Genomic DNA, 14,527 nt, shown 5'->3' with positions numbered 1-14,527 from the left:
AATACAATTGTTTATTTTACTTTTTGGTTCAACTTTATTTACTTATTGTTGTTTTTCAGAGGGTGAGGCAGATGATTTGTTTTGTTGTTGGTCTGGTGTGATGAGAGTATCGATAAAGTCAGAGAGGATAACACCGATGAGATCACGGTCGGGTACACTCGAGGCGGTACCATAGATCGGTGCCATACCGTCGGTCGGGAGTTTATCCATCGATTTCAACTCCTTCATTGAATCACGAACATCCTGTACAAAGGTCTCTCCCATTCCAATGTGCTTGGCAGTGACACAGATATGAACACTGTCTGGCTTTTGCAACGCATTCAAATGCCATCCTTTATGTGACATCAAATCATTCAAAAAGAATATATTCTCACAGGTGAAAGCGACAACCATTGCCTTTGGATCACCAATAATTTGAATACCTTCAATCTCTTTAAGTCTATTTGATTTGTGTGTACGAACGTTGGATTAGAATAGATTCAGCAGATTGATAACATATTACTGTTTATCACTGTCAATGTTATTACATTACCCTTTAAGAATGATCTTGGTGGTTTGCATGATTGATTCGACTTTGGATTTGAAACCTTGGTGACCTTGAGCAACCAACGAAGCCCAACAAGCGGCAACTAAACCACCTGGTCTGCTTCCTGGCATGGTTGGCGAAGCGTAGATACCACCTGGCCAGTTTGGTGCGGTGAAATACATCGATCTTCTCAACTTTGGCTTGCCGAATAGTACGACAGAGGTACCCTTGGCAGCATATCCAAACTTGTGAGTGTCTACCGACATCGAGGTGACACCTTGCAATCTGAAATCGAAAACCGGAATATCGTAACCGAGTTCCTCGGCGAATGGAATGACGAAACCACCGAGACAGGCATCGACGTGCAATCCAATGTCGTGCTCAAGTGCGATCTTTGAGAGTGTCTCGATGTCATCGATAATACCATGTGGGAAATTCACTGCTGAACCGGCAATCATAATAGTATTCTTATTGATTGCCTTTCTCAAAGCTGCAATATCAACTTTATAGTCGTCACCGAATGGAATATGAACGATCTTAATACCCAAATATCCACATGCCTTGTCAAATGCTGCGTGAATAGTGACTGGAACAACACTGTTCAGTTCATCAGATTGTTAATTAGTACATCATTTTGAATTGATTGGAAATGAATGATTAACTAACTTACATTTCAGGATGTGAAGTTTTGTCGGCGTAGAAATCACGATAGGCTTTGACAGCCATGAAGATACTCTCGGTACCACCGGAGGTCATTGCACCGACAACCTTTGGATGTCCGTTCATCATGTTGGCGACCATTGCAATGCTTTCGGTTTCGAATTTTCTGATGCTTGGGAAGACACCTGGATGCAATGGGTTGGAGAGCGAGAACAAAGCGTATGCCTTGTTGAGGAGCTCCGTATGCTCGGTCTCACCTAGATATACACAACCACTGACCTTTGAGGTACCCCACTTGGTCTCGTCCTTCTCCATCAACTTTTGCATCTCTGCCAAGATCTGGCTGTGAGCGACACCATTCTCTGGCAATACGTAATGTGGATTGGTGGTATCGGTATTGAATGACTTTTTCAATGTTTCCTTTACCTTACTTCTTTGCTTTTTGATCTCTTGTTTAACAGCTGGTACATTCTTTACTGCTGAGAAGAACTTTTTCTGTATATTCTTTTGGAAATCTAAATATAAAAAATTCAGAAATTTTAGTATAAACAAAGAATGGAATGAATTAATGAAAGTAATCTAATCTAATCTAATCTAAAAGTAGATAGATGTATTTGATTTGATTTGATTTGTAAATTACTTACCACCATCACTTAATGTTTTGATTAATGCAACGGATGCAGCGGTAATACCAGCGGTTGCAGCAACCAAGGTCAATGGTTGATAACTCTCGAGATATGTATTGGTAGCTTCGATTAAATCTTTCATTCTATCTTTTACTACAAATGGTAATGATAATTGATTGTATTTGTTTACAAGATATAATATAAAAATATTGGTTGATAAAGTAGTAGTGGAAGTAGTTGAAGTAGTAGTAGTATAAAAGTAATAAACTATCAATGAGAAAACAATTACCAATGATAATTTGATGAACGATAGTAGTGTGGTGGTGGTGTTGTTGTTTTTGGGTACTACTTTGTTTAATTTAGATTGATTAAATGATTGAATTTTTAATTAAATGTTATTACAAAAACTAAACTTTGCACAAACAAACAATAATATTTAATAATATTATCAATTGAATGGTTTCGATTAGTTTATAAACTTGTGAAGTTGAATTAATTGGTAAATTAAAATTATATATGATATTATATAATTGTGTATAAAATTTTATTTTATTTTATTGATTTTTGTGCACACTCAAATTTCATTTACTAGTTTTTGTTTTTTTACCAGTAGTTGTCAGTTGCTCAGGTGGGGTATGGAAAAACAAAAAAAATAAGAGATCCGGCTGCAATTTTCATAATTCCGAAACAGAAATCATCATTATACTTATTTAGTTGTTTTCAGAAATACCCAATAAAATAAATCAACAACTCTCGTAAATATCTGATTTGTGTAGAGAAATTAATTAAGAACTTATTGCAGTAGGATAATATCATTTATAATATCACAAACATGTCATCATCATTGTCATTGTGTTCGATTTGCAATCAATCAGAGAGTAAATACGGTTGTACTCAATGTAAAGCAATTAGATATTGTTCTTTGAATTGTTACAATAAACATAAAATAGATACTGATAATCATAGCAATAACAACAACAACAACAACAACAATAATATCTTGAAATCAAATAGTAACGATAATAGTTTAAACAAAGTAGAAACAACGACAACAACATCAGTATCATTTTATAAAAAAGTATCTGAAGAACAATTCAATTTGTTGGACGAATCTAAATATATACAAGATGCAATCGATCATAAAGAATTGAAGAGTTTGATCTTGGAGATTGATAGTGTCGACGATGAATCACAGAAAATACTTTTATTAAATAAATACAGAGATACCATTCCAGAGTTTAATCAATTCGTTTTAAAGATGCTAGCTACCATTGGTACATTGGATAACTTGACCGTCAACGAGACTGGTGAACTAATTCCTAAAGACGCATAAATGTGAAGATCATGGAGATTCATCATCATCAACAACATTACATAACCAACCACATACTTAGATGGAAGCAGGTTGCAATCCACACCACTCAGCAATGAAACATGCAAGAACTCTTGTAACATCTCTATAGCTTTCAAGACTTACACTTTCATCAATACTGCAACAAACAAACAAACAAACAAACAAATAATATAATAACATTAATAATAGATTCTTACACAAATCAACAAATAGCATAACAAAACATACCCATGAATAGCATTTGCTTCTGGACCAAAACAAGTAGATGGAATACCATAGTAGAGATCAAAGAAACGACAATCGGTAGTACATAGAATTGGATCATATGCTACTTCTCTCTGTTGTTATTGTAAATAATGGAAAATAAAAAAAATAATAATTAGTTATTAATTATTATTATTAGTAATATTATAAATATAATTCTAACTAATTATACATACATTTAATACATTCTTATGTGTTTCGGCTAATTGTTGTAATAAATCACTGCTTGGATCCATTACTGAACCTTCAGCTTGGAATCCATTCCATTCGATTTGGAATGGTATATTCTTTGATTTAGCAGCCTTTTCAATGACCTCTGTCAACTCCTTACGTATACTCTCACAAGATTGACCTGGGAAGAATCCTGCTCTCAATTCAAAGCTACATTCACATGGCACTGAACTAGTCCATTCACCACCTTGAATCTGACCAAGATTGAAACTAAGAGGATGTGGGAATTTCTTAAAAAGATCATGACATTTTGATTTCTCATTCCACCTACAAACATAACATTAATTAAAATTGAGATGTAATACATATATTGTTAGAAATAATAATAATAATAATTAATTAATTGATTAGTTAGTTAATTGTTATAGATTAGTAATACTATACACTTTTTCTAATTCTCTTAATTCTTGTACGATAAACATGGCGGCGTCAATTGCGTTGATACCGGCTTGCATTTCAAGGGTGTGAGCTGGTTTTCCACGGACGTTGACTTTGCACCATACTACACCGATCTGACCGGTGACAATCCATGGGAATGGCTCGGGAATGATACATCCATCGGCTTTGTAACCACGCTCCAAACAGGCGAGTGTACCGTTTCCGGTGCATTCCTCTTCGACCACGGTCTGTAGGATCACTTTCGATGCCGGTACGAATCCGAGTTCCTTGAGTGCTCTCAGTGCCATCACGAATGACATTATACCGGCTTTCATATCACCGGAGCCACGACCGTAAAGACGACCGTCCTTGACGTACGGTGAGAACGGATGTTTCGACCAGAGAGCGTCACGTCCGGTTGGCACCACATCGATATGTCCATTGAGAATCAACGATTTACCGGTGGCACCCTTCGATTTCATTTCAATGGGTACGGGATCAGGCTCATGAATACCAACGACATTCTCCTTGCCGTCGTACGACCAGTTGACCGGTGAGAAACCTGGAAGATGTTTGATTTTCTCGAGATCCACCTGGAATCTATCTACTTTGAGACCCATCTGGTTGAATATCTCGTGCATATAGATCTGTGCTTCATTCTCATTTCCCAACAACGAATCGAACGATACCAATTGTTTTAGCTTCTCAATTGATTCCGTTTGCAGTGCATCTACTCTTGCTATAATATCTTCTTTACTTGGGAATTTCATTGTATTTGTTGAATTCATCTTGAAATACAAATATTTAAACTATATATATTATATTATATTATATTATTTATTTGATTAAAAATTATTATTTTGTTATGCAAAAATGATTGAAAATTACTACTATTTATTTGTACATGCAAAAAAATTAAATTAAATTAAATTTAAAATTAAAAATTTCCTTTTTAAAAAATTTTTTTTTTTTTGTTTTTTTTTTTTGGTTGATTTTTTTTTCAATTTGGATTATTGTAAGATCAAAAACTCTGGTATTGGAAAAAAAGGATTATTTAAAGATTTTTATATTCCCACCTGTTTGGATGGTTCTAAAGAACTATTTGTTTCTGATGTAGAACTGAAAACTTGGTGATGATAAATAACATGATATTCTTGTAAATCGAACATCATAGTATTTAAAAGTTTTTTTCATCCTTTTTTTAATATAAACACCAATACCATCATAGATTTCACATGTGACAATAAAATCTAAACGGATTCACAATGCAAAAAAATCTAAATATATTTAAAGAAATCACGAAAAATCACAAAGATATGTGATGACGATAGACTTTGACGGTTGAAAAAAAAGAAAAAGGTTGAAGTAAAAAAGATAGTAATAGATTTATCTTTATGCTACTACTTGAAAAGTACTTGATTCTCCATAGTATGGAATTCTCTTGTCGGAAAGTGCACTTGGTTTTGCAAAACCAGAGTGTGTGATTCTGTAGGTTCCAGGTTGAACTGGGAATGTCTCTCCGATGAACCATTCGATTGTGATTAAGCTTTGTGAGAGATCATGCATCTTCCAGTATAAACGAGTATCCCAATCACCATCGTTCAGTACTGTTGTCCACTTGCCAGGTTGCTCTTCATAGTCGACGGTCAAGAAGCTGCTCTGAGTCATAAAGTTATTTCTGAGATTGGCACCGTAGAATACCACTTGGACGGGTGCATTCTGACCGATTTGGTAGGTTGACTCGACGTCTTGATAGACAGCACCGAAACGTCCACCTGGAGCATCGTCATAGATGACTGGCGGGAGGAAGAAGAAGGTATGTCCAGTCATATTTCTTGGAGGTGGTCCTGGTGGCACTAGTGTCTTGTCGACGATCGATTGTGCCAACTTTCCAAACTCTTGTTGGTAAGCGCCAAGTGTGTGTGGTCCGTAAGCTGTAGCTGCAGCTTCGAATCTTTGAACTTGATACTCCTCATAGGTTGCAATATAACCACTGTTTTTTTTTTTGAAAACAAATGATAGTTAAGTTAGTTATTGTGAAAGATATGTATAATAAAAATATTTAAATGAATATTACCTGTATGTGTTAGATAGACCGGCAACCAAAACAATTGGATCGGCACCAAGAGAATTTCCAATAATTCCAGCAATTTGTTCACGTAATCTTCTACCTGACATAGTTGTAAATTCTCCTGGAACTGCACATAAAACAATATTACCAATAGTAATGATTTGAATTGGTACAATATCTGGTTGCCATGGAATTGGTTTTGTTTGTCTAATTGATTTGAAAAGAAAAGTTAACATTAGTAAATTAGCAGTTAAACTATTGATATGTTGTGAAATTTATAATATTTCTCATTAAAACTTACCCTACATCCAATAGAATTGGCTTTGGTGATTGACATTCTTTTTGTTCTTCGGTTGGATCGGCAATGAATTTGGAGATGAAATTCCAGAATGGATTGGTAGAGGAATTATCGTTTTGTGTGAAATCAAATGCTCCTGGACCATCGGTGGTACCTGCGGCAAAAGAATATCCCATGGCAGCTCTACATGTGGTGGCTGGTGTAGCGGTTGGTGTAAACGGTGGATACACTGTGATGTTGGTAATTGGCAACCATGAATGACGATAGTTGATACCCGCCATACTGATTGGCATTTGATTGGTGGATTGGAACATTTCCAATGCTTTTTCGAATTGATTGGAACCAATAATCTTTGTACTATCGAACATATCTTTGCCTGGACCTTCGGCGTAACAACCCTCGTTCTTTCCGTTACATGTTGAGTCTGGAGCACAAGGAGAACCATCACGGCACAATGGACCATTCACGTTTGGACTCACGTCTCCTTCATTCGATTGTCCAAAGGCAGCAACAAAGCCACCAAAGCCAGGCAAAGTATTATTACCATTCATATACTTTTCAAACATATATGAAGCATAACCTTTATTATCACCACTGATTAAATGATTAGTATTGTTCATACTAACACAATGTACTGCAAACTATTTAAATTTAATAAAAAGAAAATAAGAAATACAAAGGTTTAGTTATAACTGTAATTCGGAATAACAGATCTGGAAAATGTTTTTGAACTTACGAATGTGATTGCACCTATTGGAGAACCAGCTGCATCTTCAATCTTTAGAACAGTAATATTTTTATCGACATCATCTTGATATTTAAGTCTTTCTTCGAGAGGGTTATTTAAGTATGCATTTGGTGAACGACTTTAATCATTTTAAATTGATAATTAACTAAACTAGTTTTAATATTAAATAAAAAAGTTTAATACTTACTTAATATTTGAATTATACAAAGTTGATTGAGTGACAGAGATTGATCCTGGCTGGAGATCATTATGAGCCATCAAAATAGCTTGGAAAATTCCATTACAAATTACGTCAAAGTTCTCTTGGTAGAAACCAAGTGCTGTAATACCATAAAGTGCATATTTCGAATATCCTGCTGGTCCACTATTTGAAAAAAACTCTATTAATATCGGAATCAGAAAGTGTTGGTTATTAATAGATATTTACCTATGAGTATGAATACCAGATAAAAGTACATTATCTTCATTGTAAATCATTGGTCCAAAGTGATCGGTCAACATTTGAACTACTTGAAGTTTTACAGCTTGGAATATCATACATGCATCGACGCTGACGTAAACAGCACGACTACCATTAGAGTCCATAAAAGCAAAGGCTCTTGCTCTCAAACGGAAATGTAATCCCTCTGTTACTTGTTGTGGTACAGCGTAACCCATCATACCAGCTTGAATTTATATTGCGGTAACAATAAATTAATTAGTTTATTGTCTTTTTTACGTTCGTAGTCGAAAAAAAAAGAATAGATAATTACTTTCAGCAGCGGGACCAGTAACATCATAGATACCAACACCGACTTGATATCCATTTACAGTATCCAATTTAATATTGTTATCAATATTGATCTTTATTGAATTGGTAGTACCTACAACAGCCAATAATAAAAGAGATACAAATAATATTTGATATTTATATAATATAGCCATCATCTTTTATCTTTCGAAAAGTGTGTAAATTTGAAATGAGTACAATCAACACTGTGAACGACGGTTAAATACCATTGATAGATTCATTCCCATTGATTTTGGTACCACAATTGTGGAGATAGTATTATGTTGTAAAACTTTGTTTTTTTTACGATGTTGATTCGTAATAATTGATAATAAAATAAAATTTTATAGTAAATCTCTTCAATTATTAAAGGATATAAAGATATTTTTTTTTTTGGACCAAAATAAAATAAAAAATGGGCAAATTTTTTGATACCTTCAATACAAAGATATAAATATTGGACCAAATTTGTAAGATAAATTTATTACTTAAGCAATTAAACAATTTAATATCTTGGCGTCATTAATTTCGGGTTTAAAGAGTTCGCGACCATTCGACATATGAGAACAACAAATAGATATTTATATGTTTTACAAATTCTATTTTTAAACAAACTAAATCTTATGAAATGATTTTAAAGGAATATAAAGCTTATTTTTAAATTAATTTTGAAAGTTCAATTATTTATTTTTTGGTTAAAGATTATTTCTGAACTTCTTCTAAATTCGAATTGTTAAAAAGAAATATTTTTTTTTGATACAAAAAAAAAAAAAATCAAATTAAATCTTTGTTTTGCAACCTTGCTATTCTTTGGTTTTAGAGAGCTTGACCAAAAAAAAACAAACAAAAATTTAATTTAATTTATTTTTTTTTTTCATATTTCTGGGAACAAAATTTTTGATCAAGCTTATCAAGACTGATTGCAATTTTATTTTTTTACAATTAAACACTAAATTCAACATATACAATTAATTAAACAATGGGTGCATCTGATTATGCCATTTTAGAAGAGAATATTATCTCTTCTGAAGAAACCACACCAATGATTGTTGGTGATGGTTCTACTACCACAACAACAACCACTGTCGTACAAACAGTGAAACCAACTGAGAAGGCTCCATCTTTCAAACTTCCAAGATTTTTAATCTTTACTTTATTGCTCATCCAAGTTGTAAGTTTTTCTTTACCTTTTTACTTTTTTTTATATTTAATTTTTTTTTAACTTTTAATATATAAATAGGCTACATTTATTTTCTTCTGGAAAATATTCACATGGATTACTTTCATTGGATTCTTCATTGCCGGTTTCGGTCTTGTTTCACTCTTGAGTGGTAATGTCGCCCTCTTGACTACCGTAAGTTTTACAATTGTGTTTGAACAAAATATCATCTTTACTAATATTAAATTTCTTTTTATTACTTTAATTTTAACTTTTGGTTATTAGCATTTGGTATTATCTATCCTTGTGTACTTCTATCTTGTCACTGTTAACATCATTATCAGTTTGGCTTGGACTTACTACGACTTGACCGGTGGAATTATCCATGCCGCCGTTGTCTGTGTCGTCGTTGTCTACTACTCGATCTGTATCAGATATTACATCCGTTACATCAAGCAAATCAAGAAGCAAAAGGCTGCTGACCCATCTTTCGGTTCAATGATCAAGAGATTCAACTACAAGACCATCATTACCAAGACTTCCACTCCAGCCACTGCTACTCCAACCACTGCTACCACCACTACTACTGTCGTTGGTAACACCGCTAACAAGACCACACCATTGATTCAATCACCACCACCAATTGGATACTACTACCCACAGAATCCACAGAATCCACAGAATCCACAGAACCCACACAACGTTCACAACAACATGATGCATCCAAACTACTATCCATCCGCTGTACCATATCAAATTCACTACCAAATAATGCAACAACCACAACCATATGGTCAACAAGTAAACAACAATGCTATCATCAACAACAGTGATTCACAATCAAACAATCAATCACAACAACAACAACAACAACAACAACCACCAATGCAACAACAACAACAATATTACTATCCAATTCCATATTATTATTCGTTGAACAACAATGTAAATGTTTCCAACCCAAGTGCAAATGTTAATAACACTAACAACGCACCAAACAACCTTCCAGTTGATAAACAATAAATCAAAAAAAAAAAAAAGAAAAGAAAAGAAAAGAAAAAAAACAAACAAAAAAAAGAAAGTTTAAGCTTTTTACTTTTAAAATTAGTTTTGTTTTTTTTTTTTTTGATTTTTTTTTTTACCTATCTTTGTGTATTTATGTCTATGACAAAAAGAAAAAGATCATCTACCAAACCAAACAATTTAATCTAGATTAACCTTTTTGTTGTTTTTTTCTTTTTCTTTTCAAGTAAAATGATATTGATTGAATAAAACACGATAGCGTATAAACTTGTGGATGCTAAAAATAAAAATAAAAAAATAAAAACATTGGTAATAATTATTCAGAAACAATCGATTGGTTGACCAAACCAAGGAGTTCCATCGAATTGAATTCCTTTTTTAGAAGATTCAAAAAAAAACAAAACAAACAACTGAAATTTCCAAAATGTGTTTGGTGTTTTCGCTTATCAAACCCCCTGTTCGGAATGATAAAAAAATAAAAATTATGTCATTATTGATTTTTATTATTTATTTAAACTAAAACAAAAAAAAAACAGAACAACACCACACATTGTTGGATGTTGCCTGACTATTTTATTTAATTTCATTTTTGAAAATATCAACATAATACTCTGCACTACTTTGTTACTTAATATTACTTGTTTGTTTATTTGTTTTATCTATTAGTATTATAGTAATAGTAATAAAACTTTAACTAGATTATTGTTAACCTGCTTTTTTGTGTGTTAAAAACGAATCATAAAGAAAGATGATGGCAACTCCACCTCCAATTTCCTCTACACCACCATTCAAACAAAGACCATCAAAGTATCAATACCAAAGTGGTTTCGGTAACTCTTTCGAGTCTGAAGCGGTCAAGGGTAGTTTACCATACGGACAGAACACTCCACAAAGGGTTGCAAACGGTCTGTACGCCGAGCAACTCTCTGGTAATGCATTCACTGTACCAAGAGCACAACAACAAAGATCGTAAGTAATTTATAATTAATATATGATAGCTTAAAATAATCCACCTCTACCTCTATAAAAGTCGAGAAGAACATCATTAGCTAATCTAATTTCATTATCATCAAATAATAAACAACAGATGGTTATACAGAATTCGTCCAGGAGTTTGTCATACACCATTGGTTCCATTCGAGAAACCAACACTCCTTGACTCTGCTTGCTCCATTGTCAATCCAAATCAACTCCGTTGGAAGCCATTCCCAATTCCAGAGAAGAAGCACGATTTCGTCGAAGGTTTAATTACTATCGCCGGTGCTGGACACGCATCGGTCCGTCACGGAATTGCCATCCACATCTACACTGCCAACGAAAACATGGTAAACAAATCATTCTACAATTCCGATGGTGACTTTTTAATTGGTATGTAAATTATCGAAACAAACCCGAAGAATACAAGATACTGACAAAAAAAAAATTATAAATATATTAAATTTACATAACTTAATTAAAGTACCACAACAAGGAACATTAGATATTCAAACTGAATTTGGATTTTTAGAGGTACACTCTGGAGAGATCTGTGTCATTCAAAGAGGTGTAACATTCTCTGTCAACGTTCCTGATGGTCCATCTCGTGGATATATTTGTGAGGTTTTCGGTGCACATTTCCGTCTTCCGGATCTCGGACCAATCGGTTCCAACGGTTTGGCCAATCCAAGAGACTTTTTATCGCCAGTAGCCGCCTTTGAGGATGTACAAGTACAACATGTAAAAATTAACAAATTCCTTGGTAAGCTCTTCACCGCAACCCAAGATCACTCACCATTCAACGTTGTTGCATGGCATGGAAACTACTGTCCATATAAATACGATTTGAATTTATTCTGTGCTGTCAATTCAGTTACTTTTGATCATTTGGTAAGTTTATTGAATTCTCTTTTCTTTATTTTTTTTATTTTAAGTAATATATGTTTATGTTTTTCTAACTATTGTTTGTTTTTCTTTTATTTTAGGATCCATCTATCTTTACAGTATTGACTGCACCAACTAACGAACCAGGTGTAGCAGCTGCCGATTTTGTTATTTTCCCACCAAGATGGTTGGTTCAAGAGAATACCTTCAGACCACCATACTATCACCGTAACTGCATGAGTGAGTTTATGGGTTTGATTCGTGGTGTCTACGAAGCCAAGAAGGAAGGTTTCCTTCCAGGTGGAGGTAGTCTTCATTCATGTATGACTCCACACGGTCCAGATGCAGATACTTTCAATGGTGCTATTGGTGCTGAATTGAAACCAACAAAGTAAGTTATTGTTATTGTTATTTGTTTTTTTGAAAAAATCAAATCACTCTTATTTTTAGACAATTTAACTAACAACTATGTTATAATCATAACTATAGGATTCCAGATGTTGCATTGGCATTCATGTTTGAGTCATCATTGATTCTTGGTATTTCCGACTATGCCAATAAGAACTTCATCGATGATGACTATTGGAAGTGCTGGCAAAACATCGCCAACAACTTTAAGAATCATCAACAACAATAATAATAATAATATTGAAAACTTTTGAAGTAGTATTTGCTAAATAAAATATATTTAAATTAAAAAATATCTATTTATTGTGATTTTAATTTAATTTTTATCACAAAATATCTAAAACATTTTTACATCAAATCATTATTACCCTTTTGGGATAAGATTAACGCGATTTGAAAAATTAAATTTTTTTCAATTCAATTTTACTTTTTAATGCTTATTTCATTCATTGTGTTTGATTTATTTTTCTTTAATTGATTATTATTATCAATACAATTGTTGTTGTTGTTATATTATCATTATTATTATCACTTTTATATTACTAGATTTAGAAAAAAAAATAAAATAAATCATCATGTCAAATATTGATTATCAAAAGGTTTTAAATCATAAATTTGCACCGATTGAATTTGAACTTACAGAGGTATTATTATATTAAAAAACAGATACATATGAAGTAAAATTGAATATTTATATTATTTTATTTTATTTAAATTTCAAAAGAAAGATGTAGCTTTATATTCATTGGGTATTGGTGCAGGTACAAAGAATTTAAAGTTTGTCTATGAGAATGCAGAGGGATTCACACCAATCCCATCGATCGGTGTCATCTTCCCATTCAAAGTATTGCTTGAAGTCATCAATGGAATCAGTGGATTATCCGATTTCAACCCAATGATGTTGCTTCATGGTGAACAATACCTCGAAGTCAGAGGTAAGATTCCAACCAAAGGTTCATTGGTTACCTATTCCAAAGTAAATAATTTATATGATAAGGTAAGCGAGAAATAAGACAAGACAAATCTATTAAAAAAAAAAAAAAACAGTGTACTGATTATTTACTTATTAATTTATGATAAACATTCGTCTTGTAGGGTAAGGGTGTATTATTAGTAATCGATACAATCACAAAAGAAAGAGATAGTGGTAGAGAGATTGTTTTCAATCAATTCTCATTGTTTATTCGTGGAATCGGTGGATTCGGTGGTGAGAGAGGACCATCCGATAAGCCAATTGCCATTCCAAGCAGAAAACCAGATGCTGTACACACTCAAAAGACAACAACTGACCAGGCTTTGATCTACAGACTTGCCGGTGGTGATCTCAACCCACTCCATGCCGATCCAGAGATGAGTAAGCTTGGTGGTTTCGAAGTACCAATTCTTCATGGTCTTTGCTCATTCGGTGTTGCTGTAAATATATATTCAATTGTACAACTAGCAAATTCAAATGAGATTAAACTAACCTCTTTATCAATCACATGAAATTAACAACAACAACAACAACAATATAGACCAGAGCTATTTTAGAGCATTTCTGTGATAATGATCCAGAAAGATTTAAGAGTATCCGTGTTAGATTCTCAAAGGTAAGTGTTCCCTTGTTCAAATTCAATATACTATTTCTAAGTTTGATCAAATTAAACTGATAACATTATTATTATGATTACAGCATGTATTCCCAGGAGAAACTATTCAAACTGAAATGTGGAAATTAAATGATACTCAAGTTGTTTTCCAATCAAAGGTTTTGGAAAGAGATGGATACACTTTATCCAATGCCATTGCCGAAATCAAACCAGCCGCTTCATCAAAACTTTAAAGTTTCTCAACTATTTAACATTTTAAAAATAAACTGAACTTAATGTAAGAAAGAGAATAATAGGAAATAGATAAGATTGAAATGAAAGTGTGGTTCGATTGTAGTGATTAATCAATCAATCATCTACATCTAGTCTATCTTCGAAGCTTGCTGAGCAGAAGTTCGGTTGAGCCAACAAAAGTTTTTTTAATTTTTTTAATTTTTTTCTCATTTTTGATTGTAACACAGACGACCACCATTGAATAACAAAAATATATTTTTTTTTTTTGAAATTTTGAATAAGGTTTAAGTTTAAGTTCTATTATCAACAACAGCAACAACAACAATTGT

General features: G+C 33.1%; 6 protein-coding genes across 6 annotated transcripts; 4 read left to right on the top strand and 2 right to left on the bottom strand.

The window, feature by feature from the left end:
- Positions 1-42: 42 nt before the first annotated feature.
- Positions 43-2,397, bottom strand: sglA (sphingosine-1-phosphate lyase; the record flags this gene model as incomplete). The annotated part of the gene is made up of 6 exons (XM_020574624.1): positions 43-439; positions 533-1,123; positions 1,197-1,701; positions 1,831-2,079; positions 2,102-2,157; positions 2,387-2,397. 6 exons carry the CDS (start codon positions 2,395-2,397, stop codon positions 43-45), a joined length of 1,809 nt encoding a protein of 602 aa, XP_020435038.1.
- Positions 2,398-2,644: 247 nt separating this feature from the next.
- Positions 2,645-3,145, top strand: PPL_03698 (zinc finger HIT domain-containing protein; the record flags this gene model as incomplete). Its single annotated transcript, XM_020574623.1, has 1 exon — positions 2,645-3,145. The coding sequence occupies one exon, from the start codon at positions 2,645-2,647 to the stop codon at positions 3,143-3,145; it is 501 nt and encodes a 166-aa protein (XP_020435037.1).
- A 57-nt stretch (positions 3,146-3,202) lies between these two features.
- Positions 3,203-8,083, bottom strand: PPL_03697 (Acetylornitine deacetylase; the record flags this gene model as incomplete). Its single annotated transcript, XM_020574622.1, has 11 exons — positions 3,203-3,302; positions 3,395-3,504; positions 3,607-3,928; positions 4,082-4,848; positions 5,444-6,032; positions 6,117-6,365; positions 6,412-7,049; positions 7,145-7,274; positions 7,344-7,520; positions 7,584-7,821; positions 7,909-8,083. 11 exons carry the CDS (start codon positions 8,081-8,083, stop codon positions 3,203-3,205), a joined length of 3,495 nt encoding a protein of 1,164 aa, XP_020435036.1.
- Positions 8,084-8,904: 821 nt separating this feature from the next.
- Positions 8,905-10,107, top strand: PPL_03696 (uncharacterized protein; the record flags this gene model as incomplete). The annotated part of the gene is made up of 3 exons (XM_020574621.1): positions 8,905-9,096; positions 9,166-9,296; positions 9,429-10,107. The coding sequence occupies 3 exons, from the start codon at positions 8,905-8,907 to the stop codon at positions 10,105-10,107; spliced, it is 1,002 nt and encodes a 333-aa protein (XP_020435035.1).
- Positions 10,108-10,858: 751 nt separating this feature from the next.
- Positions 10,859-12,604, top strand: hgd (homogentisate 1,2-dioxygenase; the record flags this gene model as incomplete). Its single annotated transcript, XM_020574620.1, has 5 exons — positions 10,859-11,076; positions 11,195-11,475; positions 11,567-11,973; positions 12,069-12,358; positions 12,457-12,604. 5 exons carry the CDS (start codon positions 10,859-10,861, stop codon positions 12,602-12,604), a joined length of 1,344 nt encoding a protein of 447 aa, XP_020435034.1.
- Positions 12,605-12,950: 346 nt separating this feature from the next.
- mfeB (putative peroxisomal multifunctional enzyme 2) lies at positions 12,951-14,197 on the top strand (the record flags this gene model as incomplete). The annotated part of the gene is made up of 5 exons (XM_020574619.1): positions 12,951-13,019; positions 13,100-13,372; positions 13,471-13,788; positions 13,890-13,964; positions 14,048-14,197. 5 exons carry the CDS (start codon positions 12,951-12,953, stop codon positions 14,195-14,197), a joined length of 885 nt encoding a protein of 294 aa, XP_020435033.1.
- Positions 14,198-14,527: the final 330 nt, after the last annotated feature.

This window comes from Heterostelium album (genome assembly GCF_000004825.1).
Source record: "Heterostelium album PN500 unplaced genomic scaffold PPL_contig8, whole genome shotgun sequence".
Taxonomy (NCBI): domain Eukaryota; phylum Evosea; class Eumycetozoa; order Acytosteliales; family Acytosteliaceae; genus Heterostelium; species Heterostelium album.
The sequence above is the reverse complement of the archived record's forward strand: the minus strand, read 5'-3'. Positions and strand labels throughout refer to the sequence as shown.